Raw genomic sequence first — 22,243 nt, forward strand, 5'->3', positions numbered from 1 at the left:
AATACATTCTACTCTGCTGTGTGTTGTTTTCAATGTGGGAAACTCTGCATAGGCCTGGCCACATGTGCATGTTTGTGCATGTTTACAAGAATTTTGTGTATGACTTTATGTGTCTTTGTCATGTTCAAAGTAACTGCCTCAGACTGAGCTGCTTTGGGCCTAATGGCCCAAACCAGTTGAGAAAATGCACAGCTGCATGCTCCTAGAGATCTGTCCCCCAACCATGGAGCTGAGGATCATGCTGAGGATACACACACACACACACACGCGCACACACGCACACACACACACACACACACACACATGCACGCATGCATGCTGCAAAATCAAGATGAGGCAAGGTTCGAGGGTCACGAGAGAAACTTGGACGGAAAAAGGCATTCTTTCACATGTTTCTACTTTCAGATCTCTATCTTGGTAGACTTTGTTTGGCCCCTTATGTTTTTGGAGTTTGTCTCAGGAAGTGTCTCTAATAAGGACCGATCTGGGTTTGATCCCCAGATCCCCTGTGAGAGAGGAGAGTAAAAGGCACAGGCAATCTTACTTTTCTGGGACCAGCTAGAAAAAGTGTTATTTTTAATGATAGGAAAAGGCAGATGAATGCTAAAGTCGTTAATCATGCATGCTGGCCTTTACAAGACCTGAATTTTATCTTTTCACTTGTGATGTTTGCTCTGTGCCCTCCCATCAATAAGAAGGAAATGTCTGGTAAACAGACAGCTACAGAAACCTTTGTAAATGTCACCAAAACGTGGCAGGTCTATTCATTGTCTGGAGTTTGATCCAAACACAAAGTAGTGACACTGAGGGAATGGAAAATTTCTCTGTGAAGAAAGGAGAAGGACAGGTGCAGACAGCGCCCAGCCTCTGAATTAAAGCTTGAAATAAGAGGATGAGCCAGACAGGGAAAGCTGAAGCAAGGCTAAGGCTGAGCAGAAGATGTTGTGCTATGAGGAATGAACATGTGATACCATGGATTCTTTTCAACTAAGAAATTAATCTCCTCACACCAAATTACTTCTTATTAAAGTAAAATCAGCTGCCGTCTCTGTCCTTTCTGGTGCTGGCTTATAGTCAGACTCCTCCACATTGGTGTCATTTTTATTTTTCTCAGGAAGTGTTAGTGCTCATCCTCACCAAACGGAGAATCCGACTGTATGTTCTATTCTTTTTCTATTACAAACCACATGGTACCACCAAGTAGGTAACTCAAGAGTTAATGTACAGACACAACACAGCAGTTTTTTTTGCAAAGATACCAAGCAACTGCCACACTGCAGTTTTTTTTTTTTGCTAATTCACCTGCTTACACTGTAAATGGACAGACGCTAAACCTGCTTCATATATGTTGATTGTTATTGTTAATAGATTATTGGAATGCAGTCAGATTTCATGTCATGCCATCACCCCCTGTTTTAAATCAACATTTTCAAGAACTTTCTCAATGTGCAGTTAAACAGACCCATAGCCTTGATACCGAGGCTTAGTTTAATTTAGTAATATAACCCAATGTGTCCAAACATGTAAAAGGAAAGAAACTGTATTCCTCTTCCTAAAGTAACTTCCTTAGTTATAACGGTTTCCTTACATTTTACCTCTCATTACTATTAGCTTTATTTATCAGATGATAAGACTCCCTCCAGTCTTGGAGAATAAGTTGAGTTCAGCTATGAATATTCTTAATCAAATGGTTATTTTTCCCACGAAACAAACAGTCATATCAGTATCATCTTCCGTAGTTGTGGACCACTAAATCAGACCACACAGAGAGTGTTTTTCTCAGAATAAGTTTCTCACAAGAACAATACACCACCATGCTGCTGTGATTGGAAGGTTTTGTTATTCTTGTATATTTTCCATTTTATTTTCTAGCACAACCGTAAACCTGTGAATTCCCTTTGTGGGTTGAGATGATTATTTCTACAAGACTAACAAAACACTGTTTTAGTTTTTACTCCCAGAGGTATTTTTGATTCTCTCACCCGCTTTGCTGGGTTCATTGTCAGGGGCAGGGCCTGTGGCTCCGTGCGGAGATGGGGACGAGTTTGGGGGTTGAGAATGAGGCTTGTCACCCTCCTGAGGACGACCCTTGGAGGTCTCAATTCCTTTGACTCTCCTGGCATGGCGGTTCCCTTTGTAATGGGCCTCTGCCTGGCTCTAAGAAATAACATGGAAAAAAGGTTTTGATTGACACCTGTACATGCATGTATGTCACTATGATAGCATGTAATTCAATCTACCCATAGTTCAGAAGAAATTACCGGCAGCTGGCAGACTAGCAGTGAAGATGGATTACAAGCAAGATAAGAAAAAAGATTCAATGTTGCAGTGATGGAGACACAGTTTACGTCCAAATCATTCATATATGTGCCACCAATAAAAGTAGCAAAAGATACACTGTGCTACAAATGTTAGATATTACTTTTTCTTTCCCTTTTTTTTTCTTTTGTCAGTTTTATGAAAAATCTCTTGTCCAAAAGAACATTGACCCTTAAAAAAAAAAAAAGAAAACAACGGGTAGCCTTTCATCTTCCTCACAGTGATCAATCAAACAGTCCTTACAAGGTCTAACAAGCTGTATGCATGTATTTGGATCTTAGACTGTTTCTCTTTGTAATAATCTTCAGGTCTTTTAGATTAAAAGACTTCATTGCCAACACTTTGGCCTTTAGTTTCCTTCACAGGTTATTCATGAATATTGTGTTTGGATGCTGGCACCATCCACATAAGAATGTTCATAGTATCTACTTATCATCATTTCTTTGAATAACAGAAGGCAGCTTTGGCTTTATGGTTTTAATCACCTTCTTTTTTGAAGGTCTCAAGCTGCTCAAGGCTGTTTTTCTGCATTCTGAAAAGCTTTTTTTTTTTTTTTTTATCTAATAAACACCCAGAGGAAGCTTATCAGTAGTAAAACATTGCTGTGAATCAAACTTTAGGATGAATATAAAAACTGAAATTCACACAGCATACACACCCTGATGGGACTGAGCTTTAATTACTATGGTCATCCTGACAGATATGTCAAGAGGAGCTGAACTTCTGCCTTTCGGGCCAATTAGTCCATTCCCTGACACTACTCTCCTTCATAGGACATAAACACATTATGACAATATTGCACAATGTCAGTGTTGGGCTGGTAACGTCAGTTCTTATATGTTGAGTGCTGTGATCAGTTTTAGCTGCAAGCTAAACACAGTCATACTCTTCACAATCTCTGACTTAATTCTTTGCCTTTGGAATAGTCAAACAGTAAATAAACATGCTACCAAGCAGAAAAGTCCCTGTCTGTAATAATAATGAAGATAAAATGCGTATTGATCCTTTAAGTCTGGAGGCTTTCAGGGAAAGAAGATCATCCTGGATTCCAACAAAGAGGGAATTGTTATAAGATCTATTACAGAAGCTAGTAAGGCTAATCTCCTGTTGATAGGCAAGCTACTATATAATGTGTTTGTTCAGAGAGTCATTTGTCAGGCGACTACCGGGACATCAGGGCTGTCTGTCTCCAGCCCCTGTGTGTCTGCACAGAGGTATGTGAGCAACAGAAAACATAGTGGATGAGATGTAAGGTTGCTTTACTGAGCTGTCGCCAGTCTGGCTTCACAGTACGGTGACTATAAAACAAACACACATCAACTCAGAGGCATATACACTGTTCCGCACACACTAGTGTGAAAGGCTAATCTTTCTAACCCTGTTTACCATTTGTTCTTCCAGTTCATCTCTCCACAGTTTATGTAACTCTCTATCAAAAGCATAAACAGACCCTTGATACAGACTCATTATATTAGTTCACTTGACCCCACAAGTATTTGAATGAGCTGATATACCATTAGATGTGTTGTGTTGACCAAATAATTGTACCAAGGAGCAAATAATTCCGATATTCATCAGTTTAACTGGCTGGTTATTTTCCAGGGAGATATTTTATCTTGATGAGCAGCTGATAGCTGCCACGTGTGCTGAAAGGCTTGGACAATGTGACTGACTTAGGACATTACAGTGACCACAGGCTGTAGTGTGAAGATAGTCTGGCTTGGAAGTGCAGGCAGGGGGTGAAAAGTAATGTTACTGAGCCTAGATGGCATCTAGGACATGTTAAACCTTAAGCTTTGGCTGCAGTTAGTAAGAATATCACATGCTTCTTGTAAATCACCATTCCCTGTCAAAGGGGTCTTAAGGAACTACCCAGAAGTGCCTTCTGATCAAGCTAGAGAGAGTTGTAGTGGGTAAAGGGTGGCTAAGAAAGGAGTTATTTCTCAGATGAAGAAGGGAATGTGGGGAGACAGGAGCATATATATATATATATATATACAGTTTGTGCCATGTTGTGCCATATATATATATATATATATATATATATATATATATATATATATATATATATATATATATATATATATATATATATATATATATATATATATATATATATATATAAAAACAGTATATAGTGGTTAGGGACAAAGCAGCCACAGAGGCTCTCGTAACCTCTCCCACCATGCCAAGGGGATCAACTGCCAGCAGCTGAGTGTCAGTGTGAGGTCCTGGATGAAGAGGGAAATCTGAGGAAGGGGTCAAAAATGCACAGCATCAGTCAATGATGGCTTTGTTTCATTATGCGGAGGGTTCAAACTGAGCAACATAATTATCATTTTCAAGGGAAGGCTGCAATTGTACCAGCAGCTTTATATAAGAAAAACAAGAAAAAATAAATACAAGAGACAGTGAACGAGAAGGAAACAGAGTGAAAGGGACTGAAAAGGGAAGAGAAAAGGAATCATGGACAAAACTGAGAGATTTCTATCAGCCTTTTTCTACTGCAGCAGCTGTGACGTCAGTCAATGCAGCTGAGCCTATGATGTCACTAATGCAGCATGCCACCAAGGTTATTCTGCATAAACCACCATTTAGCACCCCACACCACCACACAGCACATACACAACATGGCACAAACTGTCCCCCCTTCTTCTCCTCCTGACCTTTCCCTCCATGTAACCTCTTTGCCAGTTTCCCAAGATGCACTGGGATTGTTAGAGCAAACACTAATCCGTGCCCTTGACGAATGTGTCTTATAATAAGTAGTGGCAGGCAATTTTAGACATTTCAACACTGTAAATAATGCAGTGTGCAAGAGAAAGACAGATAGAAAGATGGGGAGAGAGTTGCTGTGGAACATACAGGCAGGGAAATAGAAAGGCATGGCGGAGAAAAGAGCAAACAGAAAGAAGGAACAATGGTAACATAATGTTTAAAATGAGAGGAGGATGTTGCTAGAACAGAGAGGAAAAGATTTTTTTTTTGAAGAAGAATCGAAAGCTTTTTTTTTTTACCTAAGCAACACAATGTACCTAATGATGGTATAAAAAAATCCAGAACATTAAGATGAAGGACAGAGTCCAAACACGTAAAGGAAGCAACAAAGGCAGCTTGAAATTCTTCATTGGGCGCTTCTTACATTATTTACATTCATTCATCTTTATGTAAAAGAAAACAGTGTGGGTGGGGAGTCATTATATGGCAATGAGTAGGAGGTTTTTTCTCCAGCAAACCATGACATGAGTAACAACAATGCAGCTGTAAGCTTGGCATTGCTGATGTACTTCAGTATGACTTTTTTACTTGTGTATAGTAGAAATAAAAGTGACAATAACAACAGAGAGCTGCTGTTATCTTGCTCATCATAGTCTGGGTGATTTACACTTTGAACATATGAGCATTGGTGACAGACTAAATACTCAGAAACACTTAATACCTATTTTTTTTTCATATATGTACTTGGTTTTATACAGTTCTGGAAAACCACAGCTATCTATGCATTACATTTTTGGCAGGACTGAAACAATAGGATGCAAACATGTGAAATATGAAAGTAACCGACTGTCACAACTCAGCCAGCGATTGTTAAAGTTTTCACTTATTCAAATATTTTTGTACTGTTGTTTTCTCGGAACCAGAAGTTCACAGAAGTGTGACTTGAGCCACCCTAGTTTTAAACATTTCTACATTCTCAATAGATTCTACTCAGAGGTTGAAATAATAAAATTCTGTTAGTTAGTTAAGTGACAAAAGTGCCAGTAAAATATAATAAACAGCATTAAGAGTAGTTGTACTGTCTATTGTCAACGTAAAAAAGATCTTGCAATGCCAAATCAAAGTTGACATAATGCCTTCACCGTGTCTCATTTCAGATTGTATGCTAGGCTTTTTTGCATAAAATTATAAAGTGCATATGCAGGATTTCACCCTGTAGTCACTGAAAATCCTTGCAACATATTATCATTTATGTAAAATTACCATCCTGGTATATCTACACTAAATACTAGGTTTTTACCTTTGTTACGATGCATCTGTTGCATCTGTTTTTATGCTACATTCTGAGTCAATTATTATATGTTAACAAGACAACAATAAAAAGTTTCCTCTCAAGAAGGCAGGTAGGGCTGACAAAAATATGTGAAATGGGCAAAATTTCTGAACATTATTTTTATGGTGGAGGCACACAGATTTTAAAAATAGGCACTGGTATCAGGGAAAGTGACAAGTTTCATTCCACTGAATTAGTTATCAGAGTGAGAAGTCCCACCCAAGATGGTGGTGATGACATCATTGCTTCTGTCCCTTACCAAAAAGTAGTTTATTAAAGTGTATTATGAGTATACTTATATCATACTAAAACTGAGGCAGTATACTTGAAGTTTACTTTTTATATACTATATTTCAAGAATAGTATAGTAAAGTATACTTGGCCTATGCTGAAAAGTATAAAGAAAAGTCTAAGACATTAATACTAAGACCTACACTTATACTTTAAAACTAAAGCCTATACTTGTACTTTAGTATACTTTTTACTTCTTTCTGCCTCAAAGTACTAATACTTAGTTTATCTTGATCCAAGTACAGAATAAGGTCAACTCGTTGACTCAGTAAAGAAGGACTTGATTTCATAGAGGCTCTTTGTTTTTGAAATGTAATCTTTAAAGATTTAAAATGCTGTATGGGACGGGACAGTGTGGTGGTAAGATTGCCACCTTTCATGTGGGTAATCTAGGTTTAAATCTCCTGCCTCCAGTAAGGGTCCTTAGGCAAGACCCCCTTATCCTACCAGTGTAAGTTGCTTTGGATAAAAGCATCTGCCAAATGCATTTACATAAATAGTATGCAACAAGTAATATGCAAGCAAACATACTTGTATACTTTTTTTTTCATAAAAGTATACTTAAAGTATACTTCAATGAACTAACATATGGACTGGAAATAAATACCTAGTACACTAGTAGTATATAAATGAGTGTACTTGTTGTTTACTCGAAAGTGTACTTTTGTAAAAATATTACAATTTAGTCCGAAGAAGTATTAAATTAGTATACTTTCTAGTACTCTACAAGTACATGGTATACTTGCTATACTTATACTCATATTCATGCATAAAATGAACTTCAAGTATACTACTTTTTGCTAAGGGGTGAAATCATCTGCTAAGGAAAGAGCAATTTGTACAGTTATTTTTCTAATAAGGGCAGGCTGCCTAAACCAGTTTCTTTCCCCAAACCTAACCATGTGTTTTGGTGTCTCAACAAGAACAAAACAGCAACTGAACACATAAGCAAATATGGTAAAAGATGAACACATCAATGTGAGGCAATGGAACAACATCTCTGCACAGAAACTGGACCAGGCTACCAAGAAGCAAACATTTGTCAAGATTCATACTGCAGTTTCCTTTGAGTGAGGGAATCTCAGTGTCCTCTGTTTTTGTGACTGTGAGTTTTCCTTTTAATGCTCATCAATAAAAGCAACATTTTCTACATAAGATCGAACCTTAAAATTCTTCACTGATTTATAGTTCTAACCTTATGCAGTATGTCTAAACTAAAGAGGCCAATACTTGTTCACTAGCTGTGGGTCCCAAAGTATTTAAAATGTAAACATCTCTGTCTCTCTGCTTCCTGTTGCCTGTGAGGATTCAAACCAGAAAACTCTACAAAGAGAAGATTACAGCTCTGTAGCTCTCTGACCACACAAAAACCATGATTGTAGATCTGCTGAGTATATATAGCACCGGCCCACTCCTTAATGTTGAGTATGGTGGTGGATGCACGCCCTGGGCCTGAATTCTGTACCACTGAATAGGGAGAATCACAGCCAAATTATACACTGAACACATGACATTTGGCGCTGATGTTGTCATCTATCTGTCCTATTGTCTGCACAGCAATGACAACTCAGAGAATGCATTTAGCACCACAATTTATGAAACAAATGTTATGAAACTAATGTTTTTTTGCATTCATTCATCGGTCATGTATGTAAGTTGGCAACAGGAATACTATGCAATGAAACTCTAATTATGAGTTCAGATAAACAACACCATATGAAAAAGCTGCTGTTGAAGTGAACTGACAGCTTTTATCAAAATCATAACAAGCAAAACTTATTACATACTCCGTGAAATGTTTATGAAAATTTTCCAACACATTTAAGATTTCCGTAGAAGTTGTTATTGTTGATTCAGAAGGATTTCAAGCTGCAGAGACTGTTTAATCTGCTAACTCTACACTGTCTGAAAACAAATTCCAGTGGGGTTGACTAATCCAAGACAACAAAAAAGAAAAGCACTATATCCTCTGTGTCACTATCAGCTTTAGGGAGACCAAACAAGGCCAGAGATTTCTACAGTATATTCTCAGGGGAAAGATATTGCAAAATCTCCATAAGATGTACATGGGAGGGGGTTCTGTAATGTGTATTTCTGTATTAGTCTTTTCCTATACCTCTGAGTTAAAACGGATCTGGCAGACGTTGCAGGAGATGACCGGCCGCTTGGTCTTGACCAGAGGAACTCCGAAGGTGTGGTTGATCACGGCCTTCTGCACCGGGTCCATCTGACAAAGAAGAAGACAAAAAGAGAAAGGAGGGATTTGTGAGCTATAATTCATACTCTGCAGGTTTGCTCCCAAAGTACTGGTGCCATAGGTCAATAGGTCAGTCTGTCATCATGATGTGAGGGGTGAATGTGCTGCCACTTCTTTCTCTAATGGAAGACAAAACTGAGGAGAAGAGAAGTCCAGATTTTTCCTCTAAGTGGTTAAGCTTAGAAATCTGCTTAACCCCATACAGAGTGGATAAAGTGCACAGACAAGACTGTTTATAATATATTTAGCGTGTTTAACTTAATGTCTGAGCTTATGTTCAGAAACATTGTTGACGGCATGTTGCTACAACTCAAGATCAAACATCTTATCGCGCTGATCCTGACCAGGTTGTGGCATTACATTGTCCCTGTCTTATTTGTTTCAGCTGGGATGTCAGTCATCTTTCTGGTGTTAAGCTCCTTGTATAAATTTAACTAACTCGCTTAGCAGCACCTCCAATGTGTCAGTCCTCCTCCCTCATATAAATCTGTCCTGGACACGAAATGCTCAGCCTGCATTGATCTAAGAGGTTTCCATTCCAATTATTTGTCTGTGTTTGAAGCTGAATTTATCCAGCAATCACTGTTAGTTGACCTTAGCATTAGTCTGGACTCAGTGGCTGGTGTAGAATTCCACAACAGACAATTGTCTGATGCTTGTCTTAAACTAAAGCAAGCATCATTTATAAAAAGAAGTGTCGGGGTGTGGAAAAGCAATACAAAGAAAATAAGCTTGAGGCCTGAAAAACTGAACGTCTTTGATGCATCGTGTTTTGAATTCATAAGGTCATGAGAGATGAATGTTCCAGATGGTCCTCCAAGTCTAATGCAAGCCTGTTGGTTTGAAGAGTCTGACAAACACTAAATGACTCAGTTTGGTTCATTGCTGCATTTACTCTGGCAAATCACCAAGTTTTCCCCTCAAGCTAACTTACACCCAGAGACACAGTCTCATCTAATTTACAAATGGCTCAACTGCCTGCAGAGAGACAGAGAAAAAAGCGAGTTGAAATTAATATTCTAATAAGTCAAACACAAACAATTAGACATTTTACAAAGAGCGAGTTACCAGCAAATCATTTGAACAAACAGCAATATGGGAAGGTGCCCACAGCACAGCTAAACAGTACAGAAACACACCATCTGGAAGAGTAAATGAGTGACAGACTGGAAAGTGATTGGAACAGATAGAAAAAGAAAGAGAGCCCAGACAGAGAAAGATATGGAGAGGGAGAGAGAGGCCCAGTCTGGACATCCTCACATCGTACATTCTTATCTCATTTGGCTCTCTTTCCCATACTCCACGTTCCACAACTCCCTCTTGTTCTCTCCACAACAACAGTCTTAAGCAAGTTTTTCTGCTGTTTGCTTTTAATTAAAATGGATTGAGGCAATTGGGGGCAGAGAAGAACGGTCTGAACATCTACACAAAGAAATAGCTTGCCTGATATTAACAGTCAAGTCACTAATTAAATCCATTCAGCTTCTGTCAGATATTATCAGAACTCTGTCATAATGTTGACCCTTTATCCACCTGTCTGAGGAGAGTTCAACATGAGGTTGACCATGTGGAGGGGGTGTACAGTAACTGCTGCACATAAATAATGGGGCTTCTTGCTGGCCAGTCAGTCCAGTGCTCTGGGTGTGGGTCAGCTATGATCCATCCTGTCAATACAGCTGTTAAAAACACAGCTGCCAAAAAGCCTTTTTGGAAGGCAGCTCACATGGCCTCTTACCCGAATTCTCTCCAAAAACATGTTCTCATTGAATGAGAGCAGGGCACTATGATGTAACTGCAGAGGGATTTTCCAAAACTCTCTCACACACAATTTTGAGAAATTCAGCAAATGTATTTTAGATTTGATTCAAGGAATAATAACTCTTGAATGCCAAAAAATCTAAAAAATAAAAATCCTTATATTGACAAAGAATAAAATAATGGTAATGTTCTTCAAATGTGGTTAGACCTCTGCCAAACATGAGTAACCACACAGACTCCTGACTTGATTATCCCTCACTGGTAATGCCAACAACCCCAAACAATCTTAAGACCATTAGAGCACTACACAGTACAATAATTATATTAGCTACCCATTTTTTAGTGTGTATTTTTCTTCATTGTGTCTTTTTTTAGCTTCACTTTCCCTTGTGTATTTGGTCAACACCCAGACACCAAATGCTTAGAGCGGTTGATTTTCTTCCAGAGAAGGTTGCCCTGCTCTGTTCTCTCAGCAAAACCATTCTGGCAGCCATAGAAAGGTGCCAGATAAAAGCAGCCTTTGAAGCACAAGTTCTGCAGTTCTTTTGACATGAGCCAGGATTAAGACATAGTTGAGTGGGGGGGGGGGGATGCAATGAGCTCCAAGAATTTAGGTACTTACCCTCTTCTCCTCTGTGTCTGTGGTGGCTTGAAGCTGCATTAGTCCTCCTGTGTGTGTGCTGCTAGGTGAGGTGAGTGTTTTGGTCTCAGCATGTATGAGACTGAGAGTATGCGGTACACCTTCCTCACTCATTCAGCCTGCTGTTGTGTTGTCAAAGCTGAATGTAGGCAAACTCAGAAAAACAGAGCTTACACCTAGTGATGCATTGCCAGTTGAGCTTTCTTTCTTTTCTTCCTTTGAGCAAACTGCTTTACTTTCAGATGCTGAAAGAAAAATTGTCCCCTTTTAACACATATCCTAACAAGTGTCCGTTCCTTTGCTTCAGCCTCCTCCTCCTCCACCACCTCTCAACTACTTTTCCTCTCTCTTCCCTGTATTTCCCTCTCCCCGCTTTCCAGTTTTCTCCTCCCCTTCTCTCTCTGAGTCTCTTGCTCTCTTCCCTCTTTGTTATGCACACTGCCAGGACTGTGTCTGTGTGTGTGTGTGTCCTCCTGCTTGAATCCCACTCTTCCCCAAGTTCACAAATGTCATCCTCTGCCACTTGAGCCTTTGCCATGCCCACCAATCTAGTCACATATTAATAAAACTCTCTGCTTACTTGCTACTTTGGTTTAAAGTCTTACACAAAGTTTGAAATGGGTAAATCAAATTAATTCAATCAAATGACAAATATTGTCACAAACATATTTAAAGGTTATCTTCCCAACAAAACTTTCTGAAAAAGAACTTTTCAACTTTTCTAATAAATTAGAAAAGTTGATCGACAGAATGGTGATTTGAAAGCATAATGGAAAACCAAAGAGCTTGACGACTTATCAAAAACTATTTGTCATGTTCCATTGTTTTTAAAAGATAAACAAGTCCTCCAACAAAATATTGTCATCATTTTATTCATACGCTTCAATTAGGCTCTTAACTCTCAATACCGCCCCAACAAATATGACTCAAATTAACATTTTCACACCAGAGCAAATGTCCTTCTCAAGTCTTTTGTTACATGTCCTTGCTTACATACAAATAAAACATGTTACGACAAAACATTGTCACTTCATGGTTGACTTTAAAAAATCAACATATCTTGGTTAGGGCTGAAAAACAATCATATTATCTTGCTCTTGCGGCCACTTGAGGAAATATATTTCTTAAAAGTAATTATGAGCCATATCCACTTGCATGAAGAAATGCCAAATGGACACATTTTGGGGAGGAGCAAGTACTACAATACGACAATAAATATGTTTCCACCGTGATGAGAAGGCACAAACTGATGCTGAAAAATTTTGCTGTTAAAATTGCTCAAGCAACAACAAAGGTCAAACCAAACCTATTACCACTGGCTTTCGGACAGTTTTACAGAAGAATGAGTAGGATCACACAAGGAGTTGGACTTGTTGTATTCTATGTGGGTATCATACTTCCTGCTCATAAAAGTCAAGTAAAAGATCAGTACTGGAAAGCTAGCATTGTGAAGGAAGTCCTGTGCTGCTCAAAATTGAGTTATTTAGGAGAATAATGGTGGGATAGTTGGCAGATGAGATTCTGTCATTTATCCTCTCAACATTGTTTCATCAAACTGCATGAAAACACAGCTCATTTTGTATCATTAGTAAGGGGTTGGAGCATGCAGTTCAGCTCTGAAGTGCACTAGTATGTGCCTGTATTGAGTCTTACTGCTGCAGATAAATAATTTGGTCTCCTCACTGTCAACGGGCACACTGAGTAAGACAAGCAGGTAGAGGACAAATCCCATTAGAGAACAATTAAAGCTGTATATGGCTTTGGGAGAAGCCATTCCTCAGCTATGGAGCTAATAACCCTCAATGAGAAGTAGATTCTCATTATGAGTGTAAAAACTCAGCACCGTTTACTTTTTAAAACAGAATGAAAGCATAATCAACTTGTGAGCACAGGGACAATTTTTAGTGCTATTAGAATCAGAATCTCTTTATTTGCCAAATGTACAACGTACACAGGAATTTGACCTAGTGTAACAGCGCCACGGGTCAATTAACTGCCAGTTGATAAAAGTTAACTTAGCAGAAAAGTAAGAAACAAGTAAAAAAAAGTTGTGCCTTTAAAGAAATATACATACAATTAAAGTGGGATATGTACAGAATGAGATGATCACAATGAGATGACCGGGAATATATACAAGATGGCAGGAATGAATATTGTAGACAAGAGTTGGATATTTACATGGATGTGCATACAGAGATGGGGGTGTGTGCTACTGTTCAGCTGTCTTTGGGAATGGTGGGGGTGACTGGAATGGTTTAGATTGATGGCCTGTAGGAAAAACTGTTCATAGTACTAAGTGTCCCTTGAAATATAATGCGCATCAAAATTAGCCAGTGTGTTGGTGCAGAGAGGCACAGGGGAGCATCTAAGACAGCGATGCCAGTGATAAAACAGGACTGCACACACTTACTCTAAGTCTTCCTGTATGAACTTACTCAAATGCACAACACTAAGTTAAACATAAAACATTTTGTGGATTACTGAGGGCTACAACTTCCTCCACAGAAAAACATCAAGACAAGGGCACAATTGTAGCTACCAAAATAGTTTCCTTTTTGTCCTGTTTTTTACAGCACATGCGACAAAACAGCTGAGATTGTGTGATATACTTTGAGCACTACACATACTCGTCTTTGACCTTTAAATCAAATACCAACTGTATAATCAGTGTGAGTGTGTCAGTCATTTCTCTATTGTTTTCAATACATTTCAAGATAATCATTTAGTCTTTTTGTGCTCGTATGGCATCAAGCTGTAAGATCAGAATGTCCTCCGAGCCTCTCCTATGGCCCCATCTTCTGGCCACAGATCTGAAGAGCACCACTTAATCAGGGCTGCCTCTCAGCCATCAGCAGCAACAGCTATTAACATACACAGTATCCCTGTGGACCTTCAACGTAGTTAACGCTCTGAAGAGGAGGACTGGAAGCAGAGTGATGTTGGAAGAGCAAGACAGAGAGCTCCTAAGGGAATGTTAGGGAATGTTGCCGAGGCATTGAGGCAGAATAAAGCGAGAAGGATTTTATAGCTGTGCTAACAGAGATAGGAGTGAAAACTGAGAGGCTACATAATGTCAGTGCCTATATGAATCCACATCTGCTGGGTTGAGTACAGTTTGGCAGTGAAAATGCTTCCACTTATATCAATGCCCACTGAGGGCTATTAAAATTACATTGTTGTTAAAGGGCGCTTAACAGTATATTGATTCCTGTCAGTATGTTTGTCATGACAAGCATGGTGAAACCACATGCCAGATATTTACAATTTGTCAAAGGCAGTTGCCACTTTGCCCCTTTGCAAGCTGCGCCAAATATACCAGATGACATGTGGAAACAGGAACAGGAATAGCACTGACCCACATAGTGTTCATAAAAGTTCACTGATTTTACATGTTATTGACAAGAAGGGTGTTGGCATTGTTCATCAGTCTCTAACACCACATTATGCTGAGCTGGTGAGATGATAAATGTCTCTATGCTCTAATCCAAATTATGTTGGATAGAGCCTAGGGAAAAAGGAACAGGGATATCCCTCTCGCTTACTTAGAATAAATACCACATCAAACAAACTGTGGTGTTTGAAGTGAACAGCTATAAGGATGGCCTCAATAGTGCTCTTTAATTATTGGTCTTTGATTTGAGGAATAGGCCAGGGTTTGTGTAGATAAAATATGTCAGTCTTGGGAATGCCCTGGTTTGCTAATGTATGCATTTTAACATAGATGTTGACTCAAAACTCACAAATTTAAAGACATACTTAATCAAAAACTATGTCAGGCAGTCAAAAATTACACTGCATGCACAGGCGTGATGCGAATAACTTTGTGGGGGAGCTGAGCCCCCATCTGTCTTTTCCTTTCTGCAGTGGATGAGTTAAAAGACTGCAGTGTGTGTTTGTTTGTGTCTGTGTATCTGTATTAGCTCTCACTGTGTTGAAGTTGTGGAAGAGGCTCATGCTGTGTGGTGGAGGGGGTGTTTCCATGGGGAACTGCAGGAAGGGCTTCATGTCCAGGTGGGGCTGGATCATCGTCGGAGTCCGTAAGAACGTTGGAACTGCTGCCCCAGCCCGGTTGATACCTCCTGAACACAGGAAAGGACAGATGCGAGATATGTTTAAACATTACTTTTCAGAGGAAGAACAAACATTTAAAGCAGTTTCTGTTTTGTATGATTTGTGGCATTCACATCAGGCATAACGGATTTCATTGTACTACAAAGCATTCACATCAAATAAAGCAGGAATGCCATGCTGAGGAAAAGAATGCCACAAAGGCAGCAGGGATTCCTGTTATCCACCTGCCTGCCAGTCTGCTCCCTTTTCTCATCTCCTCCCCTGGGAGACATCTGCAGCTTGATGATAATGAGTTTGATCTCAGCACATGTCGCTTTATGTCACTGTGGCTTGTGAAATTCAATTGGATCACTTAGTTTGGTCTAAATATGGTATGAATGAATATTAGCCTCAGATTCTTCTACTCAAGCCTGACAAGTGCTCCCAATCTTTCTTTGACTCTAGTGCTCTGTTTTGTTTTTTTTTATAGGCGCTTAAATACACAGCTTAGGAAAACAAATGCAAAAGTGGCCTAAATACACACAGAATAGACACACAAACTACGGGGAACTAAGCTGATGTTTAATTTCTGCTATTAAAAAAAGGCCATATGAAATTGACTTAATGATAGTCAGCTCCCTTTTCTCGTCATCACTCCCATCTGCCTTCCTCTCCTTCTTATCCCCTCGTCTCCTCTCTAACCTCTGTCAAGGATGATAGTGATGGGGCCCACACAGCAAAAGTCAGCCTCAGCAAGCTCTTAGATTAAGCCTCTTAATATCCGCAACTGGATTTCTGTGGCTTTCAAATTCCTCCGAGACTTAAAGCTTTGCTGCTCTCCTTTTTAGGATTGCTCTAAGCTACTCTTCCGCTCTGTGACTCGCTGTCCCTCGCTCTGCTGCCTACGGCAATGCATTTCTACCTGCCTCCACACTTTCACATGGCAATGTGAGCATTATTTGACACCTCTGTGTTTTCATCAAGCTTAACGCCTGCTGAAAGTGATCAGAGAGCCTAATATGACTGCTGCATGGACGAATATGATGTTACCAGATGGGGCCTCTAAAGTTTGGATTAGAGAGAGCTGGAGTGGAAGGGATAGAAAGATTGACTTTGCTGAAGTGCAGTGAAAGTGCTGTCTCAGCTGCCTTCTGCTGTGCATCTGTAGGCCTCGAGGTGGAGAGGACTGCATCATCATTTCTAGTCTTGTAAGTGTCCTCCACTGAGCAAACCACAAATGTTCACATGCTTACATATGTATTAATGCATAAAACCATACTCAGTCATTCTTACAGCATGAGAAACGCATTCGAGGTCTTGTGCTTGTTGTTGGTTTCCAGCTGGTGCACTTTTGCCTTCAAACATTATCACACCAAGATGTTGGCATATATCTTTAAATGCAAATATGAATAAATAAAGTGTATATGTTTATTGTTCAAAATTATGCACATATTTGTACATTTGTGCAATTTCCAGTTTCAAAGCTGCACTCTGCCTAAACTTTATTTGCTGAGATGAGAGCAGATGTGAGGTCCACCTGTTTTCTTCTACCTTTACTTCCATGACTGATGATGCCAGATCATCCTCTGGGGATGCACCACTAAGAACATGACTAACATAGTCCTGCTTGACAACATTTATGATGACATTCTGCCATGTTTTGACACATGGACTATATTTTCCTCTTTGAGCAAACATGTGTCTGACTGTGTATTTTATTTGAAAGCAGCAACACTCTGTTAGCTGAATTTGCACAGTAGTAATGTTTGCAGCTCCCCAGGGAGTCTGCTCTTGAGCACGGAGACCGCTGTTGGCAGTGGGTCAGGCATTGTCTGGCAGACAGACAGAGAGATTGGCTGACTGGAGAACAGAACGTGGCTCTGCGGCAGCAAGAGGAGCTGAAATCTAAGGAAGTGAATGGAGCTGCGAACCAGACAGGAGAAAGAGGAACAGTCGTCCTTTGAGAAAAGACAAAGTCTGTCCCATTGAGCACAAGTGTACGTTTGTAGAGGCGTGCGTGCATGTTTGTCAGTGTGCATAAAGCACACTCTGGCCACAGTTTATAAATACTCCATTCATTTAATCTCTCTTTAGGGATCTTCTTATACCATAAATCAAACAAATTGCTGTGTGGTGCAGGAAACATTCAGTACATATTTACATTGTTTGTGCAAAGTTTTAAAAGTGTCCATTAGCTGTATTCTGATTTATGAGAAAACGCTGCATTTGAGGCAGAGCTACAAAAAGAAAAAATGGGAATATTTCTCACAAAAGTTGCTGTGAAACAGCACATGGTGAAATAATCTTTAACCAGTGTTGATATAATGTACATGAAGATATAGCCCAACAATCAATATGATAATTATTATTTTGATAATCATTTAAGAAGTGAAAACAGAAATCTTCTACCCTCTGAAATTTGAGAAATTGACTATATTTAAAAACATGGCAAAACATTCCTATTTTTGTTTTATACTATAGAAAAAGCAAAACAAGCTAGACATACGTATTTCACACTATCTATTAGCATCAAATTAATAAATAAATATGGATTAGCTGATAGAGCTAAACTATTAACGAACATAAACAGTTGCTTGTTGAATGAATTATAAAGGTAAAAAATGTTATTCTTAATTATGATATTCCGTATTTATTCTCACCGATGAACAGAATGAACTGTGTGAATTCAACTGTGAGGGAAATAGTGTGGACTGGATGATCTGAGGGGACACAGAAAGTGATTTGGCTGTTGTTAAACCCTCTGACATGACAGGAATCCTACCAGGCTTGTAGGGGGCTGTATAATCAGAGCTCCCTGTGGGACACTGCCAGCAGGCTTGATGTTGCAGCCAGGGGATTGTTAGAAATGTAGGTCTGTGTTTGATTTTTCATGGTTCAGACTTTGCAAGAACCATTATGAGTTTTGTGGCCTAATATGAATTCCGATTCAGACTCAAACAGTGTTCAGCACTGAAGGCCAGGGAGTACATGCCAAAGCATTAAAACACACTCACATAGCCAAAAGCCCATGCTGAACTTCCCTTACAAGAGTCTACCTTTTAAGAGTTAACTATAAGAAGACCCTAACCTGCTGTCTAGTAAAGTAGATGGATGGAAGGAGGGTTAAAATTAGAGAGCAGTGAGATGAGAGATCAAAGGCGAGAAGCGACTGGTTCTCCTATTTGGAATCATTTGCAAGCCTGCATGGGCCTGATAAATCTGCTGTTGGCCACTTTCCCTGCTCCTCTTCCACTGGGTGAAATATGTGTGTACATACACATATACACACACACAAAAATAAACTGTGTTTGTCCATGTGACTCATTAAATTCCCTAATATTTTCTATGTGTTTGAGTTTAGTACTTTGAGGCAGCTTATTAAATACAATTAAAGTGCAAATATCACAAGAACCTCAGCACTGTCGGGTAATCACTGCATGTCTTTTGCATTTTCCGTGTCTGTTTCCCACTTCATGATGGAAATATAATTCAGTGCATAAAGGTACTGAAATCAAAACTTCAGAAATGATTTCAAACCACTGATTTATAAACCAAAATAATCAGTGTGAAATGAGCTTTAACCTGATCATTTTCAAAAGAAAAGGTATGTATTGTTTTGTGTGCTATATTTAATTTCAACTGTATATGCTTTAACTATAATGTGAGGGTGGAATGGTCATGCAGGGTTTGTAACCTCAAAAGCTGCTAGAAACTTGAATGAGCTTCAAAACAAAAATGCTGTCTCAAAAATCTAGGCTGAGAGAATCTTTTCATGTCTTGAGATTATCTAACAGGCTGTAAAGGTTTTGCCACGTTGTGTTCAGCTCTCTTTCCCATGGGGGTTTTTGCTGCATTCAGAAGAGAACAATGGGAGCAGAGTAGTTTGCACCAGCCATGCTGGACAGGCACAAATGTGCCAGAATGGTTGGTGTTGGGAGCAGAGAGAAGAACATGGTGACAGTGAGGCTGCCAACTTGCCTTTCTACAGGTTTGTGAAGCAAGCACCTGGCGTCCACATCCCCCAGAGGGAGGAAACACATCACTAGATACTCATTTCATAGTCAGAGCTGATGTTTGATGTATGAACATTATAGGTAGCACCTGATTTGGATTAACATAATGAAGCAACAGCTAAGAAATATCTTTAAACATATCAAAGTTTAGTGTAGAGTGGTAGCTTTACTGATTTACTATGTAGCATTCATAATTTATTATATCGACCAAGTGTTTTTGGCATATTGCGATTTCAGACCAACTGCTGCCTCTAAATCCTGAAAAAACCTTCCCTCGGCTTATGTATACATTATTGAGATAACTCTGAGTCAGTGAGATGATTTAAAGAGAGCAAGGCTGCACTGGGAGATTCCTCTATATAATTCAAGCATAGCTTCTTATCAAACCTTCTTTTTTGCCTCTCATAGAGACTCGTACAGCAGAAACAACACCGGCATCTCTGCAGTCTCTTTGTCTCAGTTTAACAGCTTAGGATGGTTGCTGCCTGCCCGCTGATTAATTCATGTATTAGATATTTACGTGAGTTGGCAGACTTTTTCAAAGAGAGGTGAAAAGGAGAAGTCTATAAACCTAAAATAAATGCCTTATAATTACCATTTAGTGGTCAGGCAGAGCTGTTATGTACATCCCTAGTCACCTATTGTTTCACACTGGTTGTAGGGTATTTATTGTGTATTTTTGTTTGTCTCCATTCTTTTTACCTTAGATTTTTTCCTTCTCTCCCTCATGATGAGCTCAGAGTGAATTCTATGCCATACACAGCTGTGCCCGTGTCTAAAATAATAACCAATTCATTTTAGCTGTGGAGGCAGAGTAACATATTGTGAACAATGAGGGGAGAGAGGATGAAAACATCACCATTTTCCATTTAAGATAACCCTCCAGTCTCAGAACAAACAGGATCTAAAGGGTCCCTGTCACCTGGAAAGGCATACAAGGACAATCAATGGGGATATAGGCCTGTCTAAACTCCCTGCACAAATTCACAAAGTAAATAGCTCTCACAATCTAAGGTTGGCTGATTGATACATACAACAGAGAAATACATGCACCTCAAAAGACTTTAGTACCGTATGTGTACACACGCAGTATTATATGTTTTTCTCCCACTTCCACCTCATGTTCACACATAGAGTGGACTTCCAAGACAGACCGATGAAAGGTAGCATTTCCCTGATTCACTTGTTTCCCCACGTTTACAGCTGTGTCAGTCAGAAAGCAACCACATACACACATAGACACAATCTTTCACATTAATTTAGAGCATATGACCACCCTGATGTGTCACCTGTCACTTTGAGATTTTGAAGCACAAAGCATTGTGTAGGTCATTAACCCCAGCTGTTTGTCTACCAGCTGCATCTTGTGTCAGACAGCTTCACAGACAGCTGTGGAAGCAGCATCCTTCCCCCAGATAGCTGTCTCAGCCACTCCTAGGAATGAATTATGGACTGTGGGTCTCACCGGTAGTGATGATGCTTGTCAGGGAAAGCATTAAGCGCAACAAGGCACACACGGTGAAGTTTTCCACTTTCATGTCATTCATACAAAACATGAACAAATTAGACCATAAAATGACCACAAGAGTGTGCTACTGAGCCCTTTGATGCAGTCTTTTGAAGTTCCTTTTTTTAGCCCCAAAAAATCATAATGAAAATCAAAACAGCGTCAAACTTTATCTCCCCCATCTTTTCTAATCATGGTATGCTAATTTCTAGCTTCCTGTGAAAGTTGAAACATGCATACAAGGTAGGTGGAGAGAGATAAAGATCTGTTTGATTTACTATCTGGAACTTCTTGGGTTATGCTGTGCTTTAATGGAAGGATTATGCAGGGAGAAACTGGGAAAGCTGAAACCTGTTCCAATGCCACAACTGAGAGTTGGCTTCTGTGTTTGCTTTTGGGTTGCGTGAAAGGATTGTGGGCTTGATTATGTGGTGTAAAAAGGTTGTAAGAGCTCAGTTACTGTGAAATGATAAAGTGGTCAGAGTTCCAGAAGTTAGCAAAGAGCTAAGTACTACTCTAGCCTTGATCCAAATATATGCACAGTAGTGAGATTTGTAAACACACACTAAATAAATCTCCAAATAACTTGGAATAGCTAAATAATGAAGAATGAGATTTTGCCGAGTTGCCTAACTCAACTGTGTATATGTATGTATTTTTGCACCTAAAAAGCTCAGACTTTCTCTTCTAATTACAATTCTCTTAGATTTAGCCAAACCTACCAATTTCAAGAGTAGTTATTTTACTATGTCATTGTGCTGTAGACTAGGAGTAAAGTACAGGTTACAACATGTATAGCAATGCTCTGTGTAGTGAGAATAAATAAAAAAAATGCTCAGAGCTTGAGGGTCAAACAAAGTTAAAACAGCTTACAAGTGATGAGAGCTTGTAAAACTCACGTGCACTGTTTATATTCTTAGGTGAAAGTGAGATAATCACCCCCCTCATGGACACACATACACTCACCAAAAACTCTATTTAGTGTCCTTTGCAACACGATCATATAACTTTCTTCTAGAAACGTGAACTTCAAGAGCAGATCAATTGCCAAAATATCATATATAACAAACAACACCAAACATGCATTATAGCCTCAAAAAGTCCACATTAATATATGTGCATGATATAAGTCAGAGTCCAATTTTCCTTCTCTCACAAAGGGAACACTGTGCTTAATGACAGATTAGATTAGGTGGTAATGACACCCTAGTGAGATAATATGACAGTGGCAAGCCTTAAAAAGCCACCCAAAAGATCCCACCTTGATCTCTCTTAAGTAGCTGAATCAAGGCCGGGAGGACTTAATTGCCAGTCTGTCTCTTTCGTAGACACAGCGGAGCTGACTGGGAATTCCAGG

At 39.4% G+C, this 22,243-nt stretch overlaps 1 protein-coding gene across 2 annotated transcripts in view; it reads right to left on the reverse strand.

Moving 5' to 3' along the window:
- The window catches only part of znf385a (zinc finger protein 385A), a 57,722-nt gene that overhangs the window by 11,530 nt on the left and 23,949 nt on the right, over window positions 1–22,243 (reverse strand). Inside the window, exons 2-4 of one of the 2 annotated variants that reach the window (XM_072367531.1) lie at window positions 15,244–15,395; window positions 8,778–8,888; window positions 1,983–2,157 (exon numbers count right to left, since the gene is read on the reverse strand). In XM_072367531.1, the coding sequence (XP_072223632.1) occupies window positions 1,983–2,157; window positions 8,778–8,888; window positions 15,244–15,395 (438 nt within the window). Of the gene's footprint in view, window positions 1–1,982; window positions 2,158–8,777; window positions 8,889–11,298; window positions 11,724–15,243; window positions 15,396–22,243 lie in introns of those variants that run through there. The other variant, XM_072367532.1, reaches the window with a different exon arrangement.

The sequence above is a fragment of the Leuresthes tenuis genome, unplaced genomic scaffold (assembly GCF_036924035.1).
Source record: "Leuresthes tenuis unplaced genomic scaffold, fLeuTen1.0.hap1 SCAF_16, whole genome shotgun sequence".
NCBI classification, from domain to species: domain Eukaryota; kingdom Metazoa; phylum Chordata; class Actinopteri; order Atheriniformes; family Atherinopsidae; genus Leuresthes; species Leuresthes tenuis.